Consider the following 21,484-nt stretch of genomic DNA (forward strand, 5'->3'; position numbering starts at 1 on the left):
TGCTGTGAGCTTTCATGTACAGGTTTTCATTTGAACACCGGTTTTCAGTCATCTTGGGTATGTGCCCAGGAATGGAATTGCTGGGTCATATGGTAATTCTCTGTTTACTTTTTGAGAAACCGCCAACCTATTTCCCCCAGTGGCTAAACCAGTTTACATTCCCACTAGCAAGGGATGCGGGCTCCCATTTCTCCACCTCCTTGCCAACACTTCTTAGTTTTGTTTTTGTTTTTTAATTGGCGATATTAAGAAATTTTTGTGCATAGCTTGGAATAATCTAATAGAGAGGGAGAAATTGATGATGCTGAAGAGAAATGGGATAATTGCTGGAGGGAAATCCTTGAGAAGAGGAGAAGGATGTGCCCAAAAGACCCACAAACTTGGGAGATCCTCTAAAGTGAGAAGTCTGTTTGGATGCTTGGCTACCGAAAAGGAAAAAGAGAAACGCGTCTGACATCAAGGCCTGAGGCTCACTCTATGGTGAGGGGCTTTCCTACAGAGCAGTGTCAATAGAGGTTGGGGCAGGCAGAGCAGGTGGTCTTGCCTTAAACCTGTATTCTCATCCACTAGCTGTGGTGCTTGGGCAAGTCGGGTGACCTCTGGAGCCCCAGTATGCTCAGCCATAAAATAGAAACGACAAAACTTCAGTGGCTGCTCTGAGGATTAAATGAGGCTATATATAACCAGTGCCTGGCACACAGTAGGTGCTGACTGAATGTACGTCCCTTACATTGGCTCATCCTTCTGACTAGATTGTGAATTACTGTTAGCGATCATAAACACAAGTTTGTTTACTTGCCACACGGGAGGGCCAAAAAACTAGAAACACCAGGCTTGTGGTGAGGAAAGAGGTTGGGTATTAAAAGGCAGCCAGATGAGGAGATGGGAGTTAGAACTCAGATCCACCTCCTAGAAGGGAAAAAGGTAGGGGTTTTTATCTGGGCTTTTAGGTAGGGGTGGGGGAGCACGTGGCCTTGTGGGTTGGTGCCTTCCCACCAGCCTGTGTCTGGCCTTGAAGACTGAATTTCTTTTCCCTTGAATGTCTGGATTTTTCTGGTTAGTTTTCATCCGCAGCCTTGTGAGGCTGAATCTTGATGTCTGGACTTTGACTTCCCGGGAAAGACAGCTCACTCGTATACTAAGGAGCTCCAGAAAGACTGATTAGTCTTAAACAACGGTTGATTATGCTGAATATGCACAGCTGCATGTAGCAAAATTTATCTCAAAGGTTTTGCTCTAGGAATATGTTTAACTCCTTCCTTCTCGGTTTCATTACCAGGTAGAAGTGAAAGGGGTGCCCTTCTTGGCAGTCCTTTCAGTATCTAGCACTATGTTGGCCACATAGTAGGAGCTCCAAAAACATTTAAAAAGAATAAATAAACAGGAATGAAAATAATTATCAATAAAGAGATTTCCCAACGATATTAGCAACAGCAAATATTTGCTGGGTGCTTGCTACACAGCAGCCAGTTCCAAGGGCAGCATCTCATTTGAGCTGCACAACATGACCTTGAGATGAGCACTCCCTCATCCTCGCTTTGCAGAGAGGTCACTTGTCCAGTGGAACATGGCTGCAGCTAGGATTTGAGGTCTGACATCAAATCTCCTCATATTATACTGTCTATCTAGATGCTGCTAAGCCAGTGGTTGAATAATCCTGGCACCAGAGAAAGATCTGTTGTAGCTAAAAAGACGTCGAGAGAGAGACTGGGTGACTGCTTGGGGAAAAGAGGGGCTGGGGATCAGCTGGATAACGGTGGAAGATTTGAAAGGCTTGAAAAGCAATCCAGTGGCTCAGAGGCAGCCTCCGTCTTGGTGTGTTTGCATTTCCTTAAGCACTTCTAAAGTCTCCCGGGCATAGAAATGTCATCTGCAGGTTGTGTCAGACATCGGAGGTTGGTTGATAAAGACACCTTGGTGGCTGTCTTCCAGGGATCAGGTGATTTCTTTCTGCTCTCCAGGCCACCCCTTTGTCAACATCAAGGCACTGCGGAAATGGAAAAAGTTTTCCTGGTTGCTCTGAATCAATGTCAAGGAAATTGGATGGGCGTTTCCAGTTTTCCGAGAAGAGCCTGAGCCAGGCACAGCATCCCTTTCCCATGGTGGGTGGGTCTCCTGGGCGCCCATCTTTCTGTGCTCCACCCCAGAACCATCCCTCACTTCCCACACCCTCACCTCTCTCTGTGAACTGGTCAGGGGTTTTTGGTGCCCTGGGCTGAGCTTGGCTCTGGCCCGGGCTGCCCAGCTGCACTCTTGGGTCCCTCATCTCTTTCCCTCACATCTCTCTGCCACACCAGCCCTCAGTTATCTCAGGGTCTGGAGGAGAGAATGGGATTAGCATGTGAGCATCACCTTCAAGGTAGAGAGACAGGTCAGGAGGACAACGTGGCGTTCATAAAATACCAACAATGGCAGTGGCCATGGAGGCAGCATTTCCCAGTTGACGGCTCTCCTGTATTTCTCCATGGGCTGATTTTACTCCTTCATTGGCAGAGTAGCGAGAGGCAAGAGTTAACTCCTCGTCCTGCTCCTCCTGGCTTAGGACTCCATCAGCCTGCATTCCTTTGTGTCCTGCTTCACAACTCCAGCGTGTTATTTCACCTGACCCTCCTCCCAGTCCAGGCAGGTGGGTCTGGTCCTGGTCACATCCTCATGATAGCGGGAAGGGAGCAGACACCCAGGATGGTTAATCCGTTACTCAGCAGTGGCTTTGCCAGGACACCTCTGCCTTTGACTCCCCGTCCAGAACTCACTGACCTACGGCTGGGCACATTTTTAATACGTTGAGCTGGCCATCAATAATTCACTGTTAATCATTTATTACTCATTACAGAATGTTTACAGTAGCAGCTAGATGCTGTGTAATCATTAACGCTGTTTTCTTTCACAATTTCCCAGATTTCTATTTGATTATATCAGGAGCTGATCTATCCATGAAGCATCTTCAGTCGGCTCTAGCAAACTGGGAGGGAAGCTCCAGGAAACTGGTAAGTTACGTTCACAGGCTTGGCTTGGCTTGGCTTCCGGGATGATTTCAAGAATTACTGAGGCTCTTACAGAACAGCTGGAACACGGGATTTGAAAACTGAGGGATTTAAAAATCAACTTGGTGAAGATTAGGTGAGAAAATGCACATAAAGTGCTTAATGTGGTGTCTGAGGAATGTTAACACAAAAATGAAACTGATTATGAGTGATTATGGCCACGGTTATTATTCCAAAGGCTGGTAATCTGGTAACTGTCCTCAACCCTCCCTCTCTTCCTTTCTTTCTCTCTTCTCTCTCTTTGATTTAAAGCTGCTCTATTTTCTACATTCCTTTTCAATATCTTGTTTTACGGTTACTTTAGCTCCATGCCAAAGTCAGCAGAGAATTAACCCTGAAAATTAAGAAGAAAGTCACAGCCAAGTGGTAATCAGACTGAGAACTCGGGGACCAGGGAGTGTGTGGCGTTCCGTGTCCCGAGCTGTCAGCAGCGGCTGTTGGAACCTCTGGGCCTCGCTCAGCAGGGTGGACAGAGCACAGGGCAGCGACCCTGGGCACTTCCAGGAAGGGGCCTCGAGCTTGCAGGAGCCTGGTTTGGGACAAGAAGGCCACCTTGGCTGTGAGCCACCCTTTTGTGATGCACTGATGCATGCTGGGGCCTTGTCTCTGCTTTTGTCCTTTCACCCAACACACATTTATCAGTGATGGTTTGACTTCAGGCTTCTGGGTTCTGTCCGACCTCTGTGACAGATTGGTAAGGTAAAGATTCTTCTCCGAGCCCTGCTTGCTTTATTTCTGACATGGCTGGCAGCTCAGAGCTGGATTTGAACCCACTGGTCCTGCTGCCTGGGGTGCAAGCTGTCTGCACTCAGCCTTGCACTGCAAGGCGGGCAGCCTCCCACCATGATGTGATGTCTCAGGGATGATGAGGTCATTGTCAGCTCTGTGGTGGTCTCTGTAGAGTGAGGTGCACAATCTCAGACCTCTGCTGCAGATAGCTCCCCTGGGCAGTGGGTCCCTATTGACTTAGCAATCCTTGTCCTTCTTGGCCAGGGAGTAGAAGATCAGAGTTGGTTGTGGCCCCAGAGGAAGCAGAGCCCACCACCCACACATCCTCCTGGTGCCAGCAATGTTCCCCTTTGGCAACATGTTTTCTGGGAGGAAGGCACAAGTCTCTCCCTGTCCTTGACCTATGGCACACCTCCCCTCACCTTGCAACACGGAGGATTTACTCAGCCTGTCATTGGGATCTGCTGAGGCCGCTCTTCACCCCACCCCACCTTAATTATGGCACACGAAGATACTTAACGCACACTATGATTTCTTTACGTCCTGTTGTTGCCTTCTCTTCTCCTCCCACCCATTTCTGTGCCCACGGCTTCCTCCACATTTGTGACTGTTCTTCATCTGCTCTGACCTTGATTTCCAGTGGTTCCAGCTTTGGATGGGCAAGGTACGTCCTAACAAAAGTCACCCTTGGACCACAGCTTGAATCATGTCTTCTCTCAGTTGTTCCCCCATCTGAGCCCCCAGTGAAAGCTTGACATTCTCCTGTAACTGCCTTGTCATGCCTGTCAGTCACCCTCTGTCCCTCCCTCATGAACACCCAAAGCTAGCAAGACCCACCATCTTCCTTCTCCAGTACTGAGCCATGAAGGGACCTTGCACACCATCCTGCTACCTGACCAGGCTTGGTTTTTAAGGCTGTTCCCCGGATGTCCCTAGTGACTATTTCACAGCTTCGCAAACCTCCACACGCCACCCTTCTTCCCCTTCAGTTGATTGCTTGGCCTTGTGCTTCACTGAGGGGTACAGATGCCATTCGACAGAAGTCTCTCATTTCTCCACTTCCGTATCTGCAGTCCTAGTCATCCTTTTCCTACATTCCGTCCTTTGATCCACACCCCACCGCCTGCTCTCTTCTCTGCTCCTCCCCTCTGCCAGTGTTCTGCTCTTCCAGACATTCCAGGCTCTCCCCAACCACTCAACTTAAATCGCTCTCATTACACTTACCAATGGCCTCCATGTGGCCACATGTTGTGGACACTCTTCATTCCTCTTACTTGACCCGTGAGCCATATTCAACACAGCTGACCACTCACTTCCTCTGAAAGTTCTTGTCTTGCCATTGCTAACAGCTTGCTCTCTCTGTTTTCTCCAACTCAGTCTCCATTGCCATTTTAATCCCCTGTCTGCTCTTTCTGTGTTGGAGTTCCCTAGGAATCTTCTCCCTCTATGCTTTCTCCCTGGGTGGTCTTACCTAATCCCATGGTTTTATTACCATTAATTTATCCTGAGCTCAGACCGCTTCTCAAACACCACTCTCATTTCCAAATGCCCCATTGGTATTTGCACTTGGATGTCACACAAACATCTTGAGCTCCACACTTAAACAGAACTCTCCATTTCCTGCCACCCCAACATCTGTTACCTTCTGAGTCTTCTCCAGCTCAGGGAATGATAGTTGCCATTAATTACACACCAGGGACTTGCCAGGCATCTCCCAAGTCCTTTTATATACATTCTCCCTTATCTAACAATCGTGATCTGAGAGGATCATGACCATCATTAACTGACTGATGAGGAAACAGACCCAGAAGTTAAGTAACTTGTCCTCGCTCACAACTGCAAAACCCAGGATTAGGACCCAAGTTTCTGACTCCAATAGCCTTGCTCCTTCCACTCTGCTCATGTCCTTTCAAATCCTGGCTCTTGCCTGATGGTTTGGAGCCCATCTTCATCCTTAGGGATCCGTAGGGCCAGCATGTTGCATAACTGCAGGGGGACATTTACAGTGTCATCTGTGTGAATGACTCTCTCTGGAGTTGTATGGTGACAGCCATTCACATAAACTAGAATGGGAATGCAGCCCCTGGAAGTGGGCAAGTGGTGGCCATGGATACCGTCATTCTGGCCTCCTCTCTCCCATCCTGTCCCATCTGATCCCATTCTCACTCCTCTTTTCCTGCCCACCCCACCCATTCCGTTTTCTATACACCTCTCGGGCCAGGCACTCTGTCAGATTCTGTGGACACAGAGATGGATCAGCTGTGGCCCCCAAGTGTGAGGAGTGAATACACTCCTCAGAGTTCTCCTCAGAAAGTGAATACACTCAGAGTTCTCCAGAGGAACAGAACCAGTAGGATGTATAACTATATAATAGATATGTGTAGATATAAATATAGACATAGATGTAGATATAGATAGAAAGTGAGGGAGAGAGAGAAATTCTAAGGAGTTGGCTCATGCGATTGTGGGGGCTGGCAAGCTCAAAACCCATATGGTGAGCCAGCAGGCTAGAAATTCCCGTAAGAGTTGATGTTGCAGTCTTGGTCTGAAGTCTGGAAACTCGGACCGAATTTCTATGTTTCTCTCTTGAGGCCAAATTCCTTCCTCTTCAAGGTACCTCAGTCTTTGCGCTTAAGGCCTTCAACTGACTGAATGAGGCCCACTCCCATTATGGAGTGTCACTGCTTTACTTAAAGTCAACTGATTGTAAATCTTAATTGTATATCAAACCCACCAGCAACATCTAGCCTGTTCTCTAGGTGTTCAACCAAACAACTGAGCGCCATGGCCTTGCCAAGTCAACACGTAACATGAACCATTGGGAGGAGGTCTCAGTCACTCGTGAGGACACAGACAAGAGAAGGGTCAGCCTGTACAGTTTTCTTCCTGCTAGGGCTAATGGGACATGCTAGGGTACGTGCACAGGAGGAAGTGATTCAGATTTTCCAGAAGGAACAGACAGATGGGCAGAGGAGGTGGGCCTGGAGGGTGAGACAGGGGAAGGAGGGAAAGCATTCTAGGCCAAGGGAACAGCCCAAGAAACAGCAAGAGAGGCCTGAAAACAGAGGTCCAGCGTGCTGGAGTGTCCCTGGGTGTGTGCTGGGACGAGACAGGTGGGGTCTCTCAGTGGCGGGCCTTGAATGTCCCACTCAAGTGTTGGCCACAGCAGCTCCCCAGTCTTCTTGTCAGGCCAGCTCAAATGACTTCTGCACCTCAGAGCCATCATGTTACAAAACTATGTATTCTTCCAGAATTGAATGTTTTTAGGTCTACTTGAGAACGTAAGGGCTTACTTCTTCAAAAAAAATTTGTTTAAAGTAATTTTAAAAACTTGTTTTTCTAGTTGTAAAATTTTTTTTTCTTAGTCTACAAAATTGGAGAACTACAGGCAAACGTATCAGATGAAAGGTGGCTGAAATGCCACAGTCAAATGGTAACTGCTGTTCTGTGTCGCTGCTTCCAGGCAATCTATTTTCTGTGCACATAAGCATGTGACTGTCCTCTGCTCATCTCCACGGCCCCTCCCCACTGCTCTCCCATCCTGCACTGGGCCAGCCCGCTCACCTGTACACCTGTACCTGTACGCAGTCTGCACACTCTGCCTCAATTGTCTCTTCTCCTAGAACATAAGCTCCACGAGGGCGGGGCAAGTGCCGTCTTGCTCAGGATTGCCTCCTCTTAACCTAGACACTAGGAGCTTAATAAAGAATTGTTGAATAAATAATATATAAACATTTTATTTTAAATTTAATTTTAAATTTAAAAAACACATAGGCATAGTTTAAGTACATAAATTGTTTAATCCTGTGACTCTATAAGTACACCTTTCTTTTTCCTGAGGAAGATTCACCCTGAGCTAACATCTGTGCCAATCTTCCTCTATTTTGTATGAGGGTCACTGCCACAGCATGGCTGCCGATAATCGTGTAGGCCCATGCCTGGGAACCGAACCTGGGCCGCAAAGTGGAGTGCACTGAAATTAACCACTAGGCCACAGGGCCGGCCCATAGAAGTACATCTATTTTTAATGCTGACTAATATATATTTTTTATATGTCTTCCTCTTTTTGTCAAGTAAGAATTCTAAACATTTTCCCATGACATTAAATGTCCCCCTTTAATGTAAGTCTTTAAGCACTGCATGAGTTTCCATCATACGGATGTACCATAATTTATCTACACTTTCTGGTAAGATATTCTTTCCTATTGTGAATACTGTTTTTCTAACATGAAAAATGCTGTAATGACAATCTCAGGCTTAAATCTTTCTGTGCATTTTTATTACTGCTTTCAGCTAACTTCTTATAAATGGAGTTTATAAATGGAGCCATTTATAAATGGAGTAGTTGGGCCTAAATATTTTTATGGCTCTAGAAACATATTTCCAAACTGCAGAAAAGCTGTACAGTTTTCTCCTTCTGTCACACCATTGACTCTGCTTACAATTTTGGTAATAGTTTCCAGATTGATGGGGACATTAGTGCTTCATTTTAATTTGTACTGCTTTTGCTTTTATTTTCACATCTTGGGGACAGAAACTCTAGTGTTTCCAAGATGTACCCCCACCCTAAGAATGACTTTCTGATGAGAATCTTCTGGAAAGGGGCCTGTATTTAATAAGCAATGCAGCAAGTGTGGGAAACAGATGTAGTCCAACCCAACCATCTCACAATAGAGAAACTGAGGCCAGAGTAGAGGAAGGAGGTGCCCAGGTCTCCAGGGGGAGCCGGGGTCCCCCATCCTGGTGTCCTCGTCAGGGCCCCTCACCTGTTCGGGGCCACCTCCCCTGAGTTACCCATCTGCGACATCAGGTGTCTAATGACTTCCTCCTTTTTTCTCAGGAACAAAGAAGCCCAGCCCAAAATCTGAAAAAGAAACCATGCAGCTCAGTGAAAAGGACCCAGCAGATAGCCAAGAAAGCGATTTGGTGAAAAAGAAATCGGTCAGTCCTGGATTCCTTGTCTCTCCCTTATACGCCAGGGCGGTCCCTCCTGGGAAGTGGGGGTGAAGGTGAGGTCAGGCGGAGGAGAGTGAGCAGAGGCTGGGAGCACAGTTATGTGGGAAGGAGCCGTGAAGTCGGAAAGTGTGTGCGATGAGGCGCAGGCCACTGATGGCACTGTACTTTGTTGATAATACTATCTGCTGGTGACCTTCTGGACAGGGGGGTGATGTCTCCATACCAAAGGTCATTTTCAGGAGGGGACATTGATATTGAAGGTAATGATGTCATCATCCTTAAGGATACACTGAGACCCATCCTCCACCCCACCACAAGGCCCAGTTCAGGTGCCCCCTCCTCCTGGAAGTCCTCAGCACTTACAAACACTCTCTCCCCCCTTGGGACTCCTTGAACCCTCCCTTTAAGCCAAATTAAAAAATCAATAGCCAGACAGCACCCGCTCTGTGCTGGACCTTTACATGGGTCTCTCATTTGGTTCTCTTGGCCACACCATGGTGAAGGCATCACTTCCCTCATTTTACAGGCAGGGAACTGAGGCTCAGAGAAGGCTGAAGCCACTCATCAAGGCTACATAGCCAATTGCAGGTGCAACTGGTCTGGAACCCTGGCCCCTCTATGCCTTGTCTCCTGTGATGGGTATGGAAGCAACCAGGACTCAGAAGAAGATATGTCCATATTTGTAATTAACCTTTATTTATCAGGACAAAGAGCAACACAAGTGTATCCACTAAATTGCCAGGGACATCTGAAATTAGCAGGCTGAGCTTCATTATCCCCATCTCACAGGTGGGAATGGAGTTTCAGGGAGGCCAAGCCACCTGCCTCAGGTCATCCGGGGACACGGCGGAATCATGTTAAATAGAGAGCGATTCCCTGTATATCCTTCTTGGTGTCTATATTAGCTTAAGTCAAGGCTCCACCGTCCAGGCATTCGGTCTGATGAAGAAAGAGGTGTAGTCATCTCAAACCTTCTGCTTAAATGATACTCGACAGAAACTCCCCTTTTTTCCTACCCTTTCCTGGCAGAAAATTTTCATCTTGTTCAAGCCAAATTTCTAGCCTCAGCAAATCATCCAGAGGACAGTTTGAGTTCAGTGCCAGAAGGATCTACCGGGCCCCTCCCTGAGCCAGTGGGGAGGAAGGCCCTGGGAAAGCAGAGATGCTCAGGACACGGTGTGAGTCTGCTCGGCTGCCGTGAAAAGCACCACAGACAACAGGAATTTATTATCTCACAGTCCTGGAAGTTAGAAGTCCAAGATCAAGGTGTCGGCAGAGTTGGTTTCTTCTGAGGCATCTCTCCTTGGCTTGTAGACGGCTGTCTTCTCGCTGTGACTTCGCATCTGTGTGTGTCTGTGTCCTAATGTCCGCTTCCTATGAGGACTCCAGCCATACTGGGTTAGGATCTCCTCGTGATCTCATTTTACTTTAATCTCCTCTTTAAAGGCCCTATCTCCAAATGCAGTCACATTTGGAGGTATCAGGGGTAAAGCTTCAACATATGGATGTTGGGGGGCACAGTTCACCTCATAACAGACACACACAGTCCCTGCCCTCGGCGAGCTCCTCTCCAGAGGGGAAGGCACACACGAGGGCAGACGCTTGCAAGAAAGCGATCAGAGCGGGCGCAGCTGTGAGCAGCACGTGGCACACAGGAGCGGGGCAGAGAGAGGTCCAGGGAGGATTCTGGGGGCTCAGCGGGGGAGAGCTGAGTACTGAACGACGGGCAAAGTTGTTGTAGGGAGCCAGAGGGAAGAGCCTGAGCAAGGGCCAGGAGAACCTGCAGGAGGAGGCTCTCACTTGATGGATGCCGATGAGTGGGTGTCTGCATGAGGAATGAGTATCAGAACAGGTGAAAGGCCCCAGCACCCTAGGAATGTTTGTTTATGACCACGTCCTTGATAGAGCTAATTTTCTTACAATCTGCCTGAGAGCATGGGCCACAGGCCATGTGGAATGGGGGGATGGCGCTGGACTTGGAGACGGACAAGTCCACCTCTCCTTGAACTTCAGTTCTTCCCCGTAACATCAGCCTAGTGGGCCCCTCATAGAGCTGCTGGGGGGATTGGTGATATCTTGGGTGTGAACACTTGGCCAAGGGCAAAGAGGTGTAGACATGTACTGTGCAACAAAGGTAGGAGGGTGCTTTGGGTAACGGGGAGCCCTGGCCAGCTGCCCTCTGGTTCACAGAGCCACACCACACCACGTTCTTCACAGAGGGCCAGAACTTGAGCACTGGCATGGGCCTTAGCAATTGTCCCATGACATCAACCTGGCCCCAGACCTCTCCTTTTACTGCTGAGGACAGTGTCTTCCCGAGGGGAGCAAATCTTTCTACACAGAGTCCTCCCGATGGCATTTATTTAGAAAAGGATGAAAGTATTTGGGTCAAAAAATAGCACATTATCTGGGAACAAGGTGATTTGAAGAAAAATAATGAATATTCATCATACGCTTGCCATATGCCGGTGCTGTCCTGGTTTCCAGGGTTCTATGCGTTTTTCATGTATAAACTCATTGAATCTTCTCAACAAGTCTGTGAGGCGGTGGTGCTGTTATCATGCCCACTAATCAGATGGGGACGCTGTGCCCAGAGAGGCCGAATAACTTGCCCAAGAGCTCACAGGTTGTAAGCGGCTGGGCAGAGACCCACACCCAGGCAGCATGGCGCCAGCGTCTGGGTTTTGCAACGCTGAGCTGTGGCGAAGTGAAGGGACAGCTCCCATCACCTTTGCCGAGGCTTTCAGAGAGTCAAGCTGTGTATCTTGTCACCTTAGGAAGCCCTGGGGACACCACTGGGGACTGGAGATCACGCATCTGCCTGAAGGAAGAAAGTGCAGTTAATTTGATGGCCGGGCTTTCTAAATAGCCAGAGCACTGGCCTGGAACTTGAGCCAGGACAGCTGGGTTCTACTCTCAGCTGTGTGACTCTGGGCAAGTCGCTGCTCACCCCTGAGCCAGTTTGTTGGCAGCCTGGGGAGAGGATTTACAGACACCTGGCTCCACCAATAAGAGGAACTCTTCAGGCCAAGTTCCGCCTCCAGGCCACCAGAGAGAAAGGGAGTGTGCCCTGCAAGTTTCTCATGCTCTAGTGACTTGGGTCCAGTCCCGGGTTCTGGCAGAGCCCCTGGTGCTGGGCAGGCCCAGGAGCAGCCCCTCTGGCTTCTGCCCTCAGAGCTCAAATTCAGCAGGACTTTGGGTCAGGGAAGTTGAGGCAGCAGAGGTGGGCAGGGGCAGCTCCACAGGGCCCCACGCCCACACGCAGGGTACACCGCTGGGCCTCGGGCCAGTGTGGCCTGTTGACATGCTGAGCTTGGCTGGCAGGGCCCTTAATGCTTTTTGACCTTGGAAGCCTTCTCAGCCCAGGGACTCCCCAGACACCAGGGACCCAGCACCCTCCCTCCCACTTTACACCCAGCTGCACCTTTGTGTGGACTGCCTAGGTCCTGGCGCCTTTTGAGATGAAGAATATAAAGTCCCCATCAGGACACACGGGGTGGTCCTCAATCCACGGGGAAGCAGCTGTCTCTTCCCCTCCCACACGTTAGGCCCCAACCGACCACGCTCAATTATTTTGTTTCCCCACATACCCCAGGGCGTCCATGCCTGCAGGCCCAGGCTGAGCAGCCTCCCATCCCACGCCCTTCTCTGCCCGCATATTCCCTGGGTTTACACATTGTTTAAGAATCTGCTCAGGAATCACCTCTTCCAGAAAGTCTTCCTTGATCCAGCCTCAGGTTGGCTCGGTACCTTCTCCATGTTTTCCTGGGGAAGCCTCGGTCATTGCACGTCAGGTCGTAATCAAGAGCTTCCATGTGCTCTGGACCACAGCTCCGTGAGGTGAGGGTGCCAATCGCTCACTGGCTGAAAAACAACTCCAGGAAGAGCCAACTCTCCGAGAGGTATCCATGCATGATTAATACACAGAGTGGTGATTGCACTGAGTGACGCGTGTGCTCAGTAAGTAACCAGCCTCATTACAGAGGGTTGGCTTTTCCTTCTGCAAGTTTTGGTTCCCCCTTGAGCAGCATTTTTTCTGCCATTGTGCATCTCCGGGCTGGATGTTTGAACGTGCACTTGACGTTCCACGCTCCCGGCACTTCTGTAATACTCCACACCTTTTATTTCAATGTGTGCTTTCCATTAAACCGAGTTTGCTGGCTTCTTGTCTCTTTTTTGTGGACTGGAGGGCTGCCCTGGCCTCTTAGGCGTTCTGCATTCCCCAAACTCGCCTTTGCCCGGCCAGCCTCCAAACCTGCTCTCTGCCTCTGGGAGCAAATGGCCGAGGCAGCCTGTCCTAGACACGAGTGAAGGTGCCGCTCTGACATCTGGGGCAAATCGGCCATGCAGCGATTGATTCTCATGACGTGCTAGTGAGCATGAGGGGTCTTGCCTCCCTAATCCTTCCCTGAGCCAGCCCGGGGCGGGCAGTAGGAGGTGCTCCCTCAGCCAGTGCTGCATGAGCGGGACAGAGGAAGCACTGAGTGGCAGATTCTTTTTCTTCCAAACCCACAGCCTCCTCATTTGTTCTAGAGCCTCAGGGCAGCCCACGTCCATCTGCAACAGGCTGCTCTGGGCCGTGTGTCTTCTATTTCAGCCTCGGAATCACACTGCAGTCAGTCAGGGCGGGACCAGTCTCCCATTTTGCACTTGTGAACCAGTAGCTCAGAGAAGCAAAGTGACTTGCCTGAGGACACATAGTTAAAAAGCAGTGGAGTCAGGGCTGGAACCCTGCCAGGCTTCTTCTGCGAAGTCAGTGACCTTTGGGACACTTGGCCCGGGGTAATGCCAGTTGCTCCATTCCCTGCGTTGGCCTTGTTAAGAGGGAAAATAAAAAGATGCCAAAGGAAAAATCCACACCCCGGGTGGTGATTCCTCAGAAGACGAGTTTCCCTTTAAGACTCTTCAGTTGCTGTTACGACTTGGGAACAGGGAAAAGAAAACAAAACAGAGAACATTGCCCAACTTCCCGTTCAGAGGAGAGAAAATTGCCACATTTCCTGTTGGGGTGTTCCCACCCTCTGCTCCTCATTCAGGGAGATGCTCCGGCAGAGCCCAGCTGGAGGCTCTGCGGGGGCCCAGTCGCCAGCAGCAAGGGCCATCGGGGCCAGCGTTCGGGGAAACAGAGCATGGATTCCTGGGAACTGAGCTTGGCTCCCCTCCCATGCAGCCCGAGCTGCCCGGGGCCTCCCGAGGGTGCCTGCCCGAGCAGCGGGACACTGGGCGGGAGCAGAAGAAAGGTAACTACCATCACCAGCCTCTGTGCCAACCACAGGACCTCTGTGCTTGAAAGGCTGTGGCTTTGCTCAGGGACCCCTGCATGTGGGTCCTGCATCCTGGTCCCTGTGACCCAGCTCTGGCATCCCACCTCTCGAGCCGCAGTTTCCTGGGCTGACAGCATCTTCTGGCAGCGTAGTGGTGCTCATGTGATGAGGCCACAGCAGAGAACTACCTCGCACAGGCTGGGCAGCACTCCCTTCCTCCCTGCCTGCCCCCTGCCAGCGGGCACCCTCTGTTACGGCACCAGGTTCATTTTTGCCCGCCGCCCGCAAAGCCAAACACTGGGACAACGAGATTGTAGCAGAGAGAGGGTTTAATCACAAGGCAGCCATGTGAGGAAGCGAGAGCATGAGCCTCACATTCGCTTCCTGGAAAACAGGGACTCAGGGATATCTATGGGATGGGGCAAGGTGGTCTGAAATGTGGAGAGAGGTGACTGGAGGTGAGAGAGGTGAGGTAATCGATGATCTGCGCAAGTGTAGTCAGACTCCATGCCTCTTCACAGGACCCATGTTCACCAAATGGCGGCATCAGCATGATCTGAGGGTGGAGTTTTTAGCCTCTTGACATCAAAAGGTCACTCATCAGACATCTGCGTGGGCCCGGTTGATGAGTTGGTGGTCTCAACCGGCCTGAAGTGGACAAGGGGTTCTAATTCCTGAGAAACAGCTCACACACCCATTTCCATGGTGACCCAGGCTCCAGGGTGACGTTATCTATAGGAGCCTAGTGGGAGTCAGATAGCATAGTGCCTAAGCAGCATAGTTAACGATGGGTGGGTTAAACAGCTAAAAGCTAGAATCAGTAATTGCAAAAAGGAAAAAACTAACGTTACTAGCTACTTAATCATCACTGGCTAACTGCCAGTTTCACCTCTGCCCCTGGGGCCAGAGGTGAGAGGTGGTGGGCACCGGCAGGCCATGCAGGGGCAGGGGGCTCCAGGGAGATGACTCCCACCTGCTCTTCTCTGCCTTCTGATGGATGCGGACAAGGGAAGAATGATGGGGCTGGGAGTGAGGGGAGGCCTCACTCACTCCCAGTATCAGGAGGAGTGACATCTAAGACCTGGAGGATGAGTTTGAGGACAAAAGGCGGTGGAGAACGGGCATTCTGTCCAAAATGTGATTCTGTTCCATGAATGAATCCCATTCAGCTCAGGCTCCTCTTACTGCAGAAAAATATTGTGGCCTCACAAGTGGCAACGTCCATCCCCAGGGCCTAAAAATCCTTCCTCTCGCCTCCATCCGATCACCAGCATCTACTGAAAGGAAGACCCCCGCCCTCAAAAAGTAAGACCCCACCCATTGTCCAGCCTCTGCTGCTGACATTCACGGGCACCTACCGCAGGACAGGCGAGGACCTTACCTGGTTTAACTCCTTTCTTCTGCATAATATGCTACGAGGTGGGGTCCACTGTCATCCCCGTTTTGCAGATGCAGGCAGATTCACAGAGCAGCTCCGTAACTGGCCCAAGGGTTACACAGTCGGAAGAGACAGACCTGGAGGTCAGATGGAGTTGAATCAAAGAGTTAAACGTAAAAACGAGGAGGTGGAGCTTTCGGAGGAGACGCTGGCAATGGGTCTTAGATAACAGAAGTGTCTAGAAGGGAGCATTTCAGGTAGACAATAGTCACTCGGGCCATGTCAAGAGAGACCTTGGCATGAAACTTAGGCAACGGCCATTCTGTATGGCTAGGCAGAGGGAGTGGAAAGAGAAAACAAAGAGTAAACACCCTCTCTGAACACTTGGCACCGGGATGCAACACTCTGAACATCCTCATCCAGCATCATACTGACTTCTCAACAACTTCTGCAGCCGGGGCTACTATTTACATCCTGTTGCACAGCTGCACAAGCTGAGACCCAGAAAGGTCAAGACACCAGCTCAGGCTCCCCCAGCTGTGTGGTGGAGCCGTCTGGCCTGGAGCCCATGCTGGAGAAGGCTACGGAGCTGGGTGGGGCATGGAATTGGCTATTGGGTCCTGCTTCCCCTTCCAAACAGTATTGACTGACACAGTTCCCTGAGCTGTGGACTCATCTCTCTTGTTTCCTGCTGTACCCCCAGAGCTCTGTTAGGGCCTGGTACCTGGAGCACACACACACACACACACACACACACAGACACACACATTAAATGATGGCAGAGAAAGAATGCCTTCCAAGAGCACTGGGTCCCCTCCATCTGGAGAGCGGCCCACATTTCCCTGGCCAGCCTAGGAAAGTAGGCTTTCCTCCTCTAGCTCCTGCCAGCTGGTCAGCCTTTGCCAAGGGGCCCAGATGTTTCTGCTCCAGGTCTCTTTGTGGCTGTGGCCATCCTTGGATGGAGCCACAGGACAGGATTACATGGAGGTAAATGCCTTGTTCTCCTGGTCAAGCTGTGTCTCTCTCTGTCTGTAGGTCCTTGTCCAGAGGTGCTCATACTGGCCTGTAGATTGATACCCCAGCAGGGAACAGTATCTTCATAGGTGTGTGAGCGTGTGTGTGTGTGAGTGTGTGTGTGTGTGGTAGTGTGGCTGTCGGCAGCCTCAGGACAACTGCTTCCAGGTGAAGAGGCAGCGGGGGAGAGGCAGTGTGGTGCAGTGGTGACTACCGAGTGCTGGAGCCAGCCCACCTGGGCTCCAGCCCCCCATGCCAGACAGCACTAGGGACAGCCCTGTGCCTTTGTTTCCTCACCTGTAAAATCCGGATAAAATAGCCCTGATCCGAGCATTCCATGAGGTAATACGCAGAAAGCGCTCAGAACAACGCCTGGCCCGTAGCTCTTCCGAAGTGCCAGCTGCTACTGTTGGCAACGTAGGCGAGCTTTGATTTTGCTCCCATATGGGTCAGAAACTGGGCAAATTCGACTAAAATAAATGAGTAGCAGTTTACAGAGCCCCTGCTAAGGATGTCAGGTCTGCGTCTGAAGGATCCTTGCGCAGCCGGGCGAGGAGGCCGGTGGTGGGGCTGCCCTGGGGTTCCCGGGACGGCCTCCAGATGCGTCCCGCGGGGCCTTGGCTCTGCGCCCGGGGGCCGGGTCTGACGTGCTGTCCTCTCCCTTCCCAGGACTGGTCCTGCTCGCTCATCGTGGCCTCGCTCGTGGGCGCCTTCGGCTCCTCCTTCCTCTACGGGTACAACCTCTCGGTGGTGAACGCCCCGGCTCCGGTGAGTGCCCGCGGCCTCCGATGCCCCCGGCAGAGGGCGCTGCGGCGACGCGGAAAGCTTCAGGTGTTACCGGCTGGCCCGGGATGGTACCCGATTCTGCACCTTCCCAGGCCCCTTCCTGGCCAGACCTTCGCTGGACACTGGGGAGAGAGGAGGGACAGAGGGAGTGAGACCAGCCCCCGCCCTTGAGGGTGGCTGGGAGATACAAAAATAGACGGTGATGGCACTGTGGGAGGTCAGTTCCTTATGGCTGGAGTGTGGGTGTCCTGGGAGAGTGTAGGCAGAGGAGGGGGCCTCTGGAGGTCCCGGGCTGATCCTGAGGGTCTTATTTCAGGCCGGGGAGCACAGAGGAGCCACGGAGGGACCTTATGCATAGAAACGTTTTATTTTTTAGAGTAGTTCACAGCAAAATTGAGCAGAAAGTACAGAGAATTCCCATATACCATTTGTCCTCATACATGCACAGCCTCCCCCACTATCAATGTCCTGCACCAGAGTGGTATTTTTGTCGTAATCGATGAACCTACCTTGACAAATGTTAACACCCAAAGTCCGCAGTTAACATTAGGGTTCGCTCTTGGAGTTGTGTATTCTATGAGTTTTGGCAAATGTGTAATGACATGTATGCACCACTGCAGTATCTTTCAAAATAGTTCCACTGCCCTAAAAATCCTCTGTGCTCCACCTGTTCGTCCCTCCCTCCCCACTGACCCCCAGCAACCACTGACCTTTTTACTGTCTCCATAGTTCTGCTTTTTCCAGAATGTCACATAGTTGGAATCATGGTCCTCTTTCACTTAGTCATATGCATTAAAGTGTTTTTTCATAGCTTCAAAGCTCATTTGGTTTTGTTTGTTTGTTTGTTTTTTTCTCCCCAAAGCCCCAGTACCTAGGTGTATATTCTAGTCGTAGGTCATTCTAGTTCTTCTATGTGGGATGCTGCCACAGCATGGCTTGATGAGTGGTGTGTAGGTCTGTGCCCGGGATCCAAACTGATGAACCCCAGGCGGCCAAAGCAGAGCGAGTGAACTTAACCACTCGGCCATGGGGCCGGCCTTCCTCATTTGTTTTAACGCTGAATAATATTCCATTGTCTGGATGACCAGAGTTTACTTAGCCACTCACCTACTGAAGGACCTCTTGAGTGCATCTAAGTTTTGGCAATTATGAATAAAGTTTCTATAAACACATGTGCAGGTTTTTGTGTGGACATACAGTTCATTTGGGTGAGTACCAAGGAGCCTGATTGCTGGGTCGGATGGGAAGAGCTGTTTAGTTTTGTAAGAAACTGACAGACTGTCTTCCTGAGAGGCTGTAGCGTCTTGCATTCCCTCCAGCAGTGAGGGAGAGCTCCTGCTGCTCCACAGCCTTGCCAGCATTCGATGTGGTCAGTGTTTGGGATTTTGGACGTGCTGATAGGTGTGTAGTGGTATCTTGTTTTAATTTGCAATTCCCTAATGACATGTGATGTTGAATATATTTTCAAATACTTACTTGCCATCCGTATATCTTCTCTAGTGAGGTGTCTGTTAGGTCTTTTGCCCATTTTTTTTTTATTGAGTTAATGATAAGTTACAATCTTGTGAAATTTCAGTTGTACATTAATGTTTGTCAGTCATGTTGTAGGTGCACCCCTTGACCCTTTGTGCCCGACCCCCACCCCACCTTTCCCCTGGTATCCACTAACCTGTTCTCTTTGTCCACATTTTTAAATTCCTCATATGAGTGGAGTCATACAGAGATTATCCTTCTCTAGCTGGCTTATTTCACTTAACATAATTCCCTCAAGGTCCATCCATGTTGTTGCAAATGGGACGATTTTGTTCTGTTTTGCAGCTGAGTAGTATTGCATTGTATATATATACCACATCTTCTTTATTCATTCATCTGTTGATGGGCACTTAGGTTGCTTCCATGTTCTTTTGCCCGCTTTTAAATCAGATTGTTCATGTTCTTATTGGTGAGTTTTAGGAGTTCTTTGTATATTTTGGATCACGGCCTTTTATCAGCTGTGTTTTTTGCAAATATTTTCTCCCAATCTGTGGCTTGACTTCTGATTCTCTTGATGTTGTCTTTCACAGAGCAGAAGTTTTTAATTTTAATGAAGTCCAACTTATCGATTATTTCTTTCATGGGTCGTGCCTTCAGTATTATATCTAAAAAGTCACCGCCATGCCCAAGGTCCTCTAGATATTCTCCTGTGTTATCTTTTAGGCGTTTCATAGTTTTGTGTTTTACATTTATGTCTGTGATCCATTTTGAGTTAATTTTTATGACGGGTATAAGATCTGGGTCTGGATTCTCTCTCTTTTTTTTTGCATGTGGATGACTATTATTCCAGCACCATTTGTTTAAAAGACTAATCTTTGCGCCATTATTTATATTGCCTTTGTGCTTTTGTTAAGGATCAGTTGACTATATTTATGTGCGCCTATTTCTGGGCTCTCTGTTCCATTCCGTTGATCTAGTTGTCTCTTCTTTCACCAGTGCTGCACTTTCTTGACTGCCGGAGCTTTATAGCAAGTCTTGAAGCAGACCGGCAGGCTTGGAGCCCCGTTTCGTGCTTTGCCTGAAGGTGTGTCACAGGCCCTAATGCTTTGTGTTTGACTCATGTTGCTCCTTAGAAACAGAGAGGGCTAAATAGGCAGTACATCCTCAGTGGCCTGCTCTGTGTGTTCCCCTTGCTTGTGTCATGTGGGTAGGTGCTGGAGTAGAGAGATGAACAGGACACAGGTCCCTGTCCCAGACCAGCAGCAGTGACACATGTCCAGGACATGTTGTGCAGAGATACAAACACAGGCCTGTGGAAGGACTTGATTCTACCTGGGAAGGTCAGGGGCCCTTGCTGGGGCTTGAGAGAGAGCAGGGGCCTTTCTGGGAATGGTCTAGATTGTGGGGTCCAAAGGGTGGAAAGGGGCTCCAGGGCCAGCTCGAGGAGGGTCTCAGGGGCCAGAACAGGAGCACAAGCCAGCTCTGGCCAGCCTACGAGCACCGGAGGGGGACTGAGGGCCAAGTCTCGGCGGGGGAGGCCCTCCCAGGGTGGAAACCGCCTCGAGCTGGAGCCTCCATGCAAATCCCACACGGGCGCCTCTGCAGACGGGTAGTAACCAGTGCCTTGTGAAGTGGCCGTGAGAAATAAAGGCGGCCTGATGTTGGAGGAGCTCAGCCAGGTGTGTAGTGATCACTCAGAATTCTTTTCCCCTTGCAGTGAGCGTAGGGATGGGTGAGCGAGGCAGCCTCAGGGTCCAGGAGACCGGGAAGAGATGGCGGGAAGAGGCTGCTGTGGGAGGGTGCTGATGAAGATAAGCCACAGGTGGACACCGACCCATGGGAAGGGCGGCTGGCTTAGCAGTGATGCAGGGCCCGGGGCAGCTTCAGCTCTTGAGTGGTGGGATCGTCAGGATCCAGGTGGTGGCAGGAGCACAGAGGGACCACTGGCCGAGGCAGAACTTCACTGTTTGAACAACCCGTGCGGCAGCCGACATTGGCCCTGAGTGCCCCCCAGCGGCAACCTGACAACGGGGCTTCTCTCTCCTCAGATATCTGGAAACTTTCTGGAACGCCGATAACGAAAATAACTCCCCTGTGGGCACGGGTAGTGCTTGCTCATGTCAGGGATGGTTTGTAGGGCGTCGGATTTAATCCTCTTTGCGATTCTGTGAGGGACCCATAACTAACCCGTTTCCTAGACGGGGAAGCTGAGGCCAGGGGAGTTAATGTGTCCAAGTTCCTGGGACGGGTTGGGGGCCCTTTAGCATTCGCTCCCTAAATTTCCACTGTTTTCTTCTCAACATGGTCGCTCTAAGTGAATGTCCATGTTGTCCACCCTGCTTTCAAAGAACCCGTGGAATCTGACTCCGGGTCCTGCCGCATCCGGAGGAGAACTCCCGTGTGTCCTGTGCGTCCATGCAGGGTCCTCGACCCACTTTGGCCGAGGGGCTGTGAGCAGAAGTGATTATAAGCCGCTTGAGGCCTGGCTCTGGAAGATATTCCAGAAGGTTCTTTAGTTCTCTCTTCCCCCAGATGGCATAGGTACAAGATAGCAGAGAACTGTCTGATGTGCACTAGGTGTGGCATGAGCTAGAAAGAAATCTTTACTGTCTTTGGCCATTGAATCTTGAGGGTTTCTGTGCTGTGGTGGTGCTCTGGTCACATCACCACGACCCCAGCAGCCACCACCGAGTCAGTGTCTAGTCTGGCCCACTGTGGGGTCTTCTGACTGGTTTTCTTGTTTCTACTCTGGCTCCTACAGTTTATTTTCACCCAAAGGCCAGGGGCATCCTTTACAAAGTAAGGCAGTGTATTGTGCCTCTGCTAGAACTCCCCACGGC

At 50.3% G+C, this 21,484-nt stretch overlaps 1 protein-coding gene and 1 long non-coding RNA gene across 15 annotated transcripts in view; one reads left to right on the plus strand and one right to left on the minus strand.

The window, feature by feature from the left end:
- Window positions 1-21,484, plus strand: part of SLC2A9 (solute carrier family 2 member 9) — a 225,984-nt gene that overhangs the window by 25,566 nt on the left and 178,934 nt on the right. For 6 of the 14 annotated variants that reach the window (XR_011538319.1, XM_070613243.1, XM_070613250.1 and 3 more), the window contains 3 exons: window positions 2,899-2,987; window positions 8,614-8,714; window positions 17,055-17,153. Coding sequence is in view for 10 of the 14 variants with exons in the window: in XM_070613243.1 (XP_070469344.1) it covers window positions 8,652-8,714; window positions 17,055-17,153 (162 nt within the window). In the remaining 4 variants the exon portion in view is untranslated. Of the gene's footprint in view, window positions 1-1,961; window positions 2,103-2,898; window positions 3,121-8,613; window positions 8,715-13,532; window positions 13,970-17,054; window positions 17,154-21,484 lie in introns of those variants that run through there. The other 8 variants (XR_011538320.1, XM_070613245.1, XR_011538321.1 and 5 more) reach the window with 6 other exon arrangements.
- Window positions 9,399-17,093, minus strand: LOC139082384 (uncharacterized). The gene is made up of 4 exons (XR_011538322.1): window positions 16,683-17,093; window positions 15,375-15,508; window positions 12,433-13,650; window positions 9,399-11,550 (listed from the first exon to the last, which is right to left on the minus strand). It is a non-coding gene; the product is annotated as an uncharacterized lncRNA (long non-coding RNA).

Source organism: Equus przewalskii, chromosome 3 (assembly GCF_037783145.1).
Source record: "Equus przewalskii isolate Varuska chromosome 3, EquPr2, whole genome shotgun sequence".
Taxonomy (NCBI): Eukaryota; Metazoa; Chordata; class Mammalia; order Perissodactyla; family Equidae; genus Equus; species Equus przewalskii.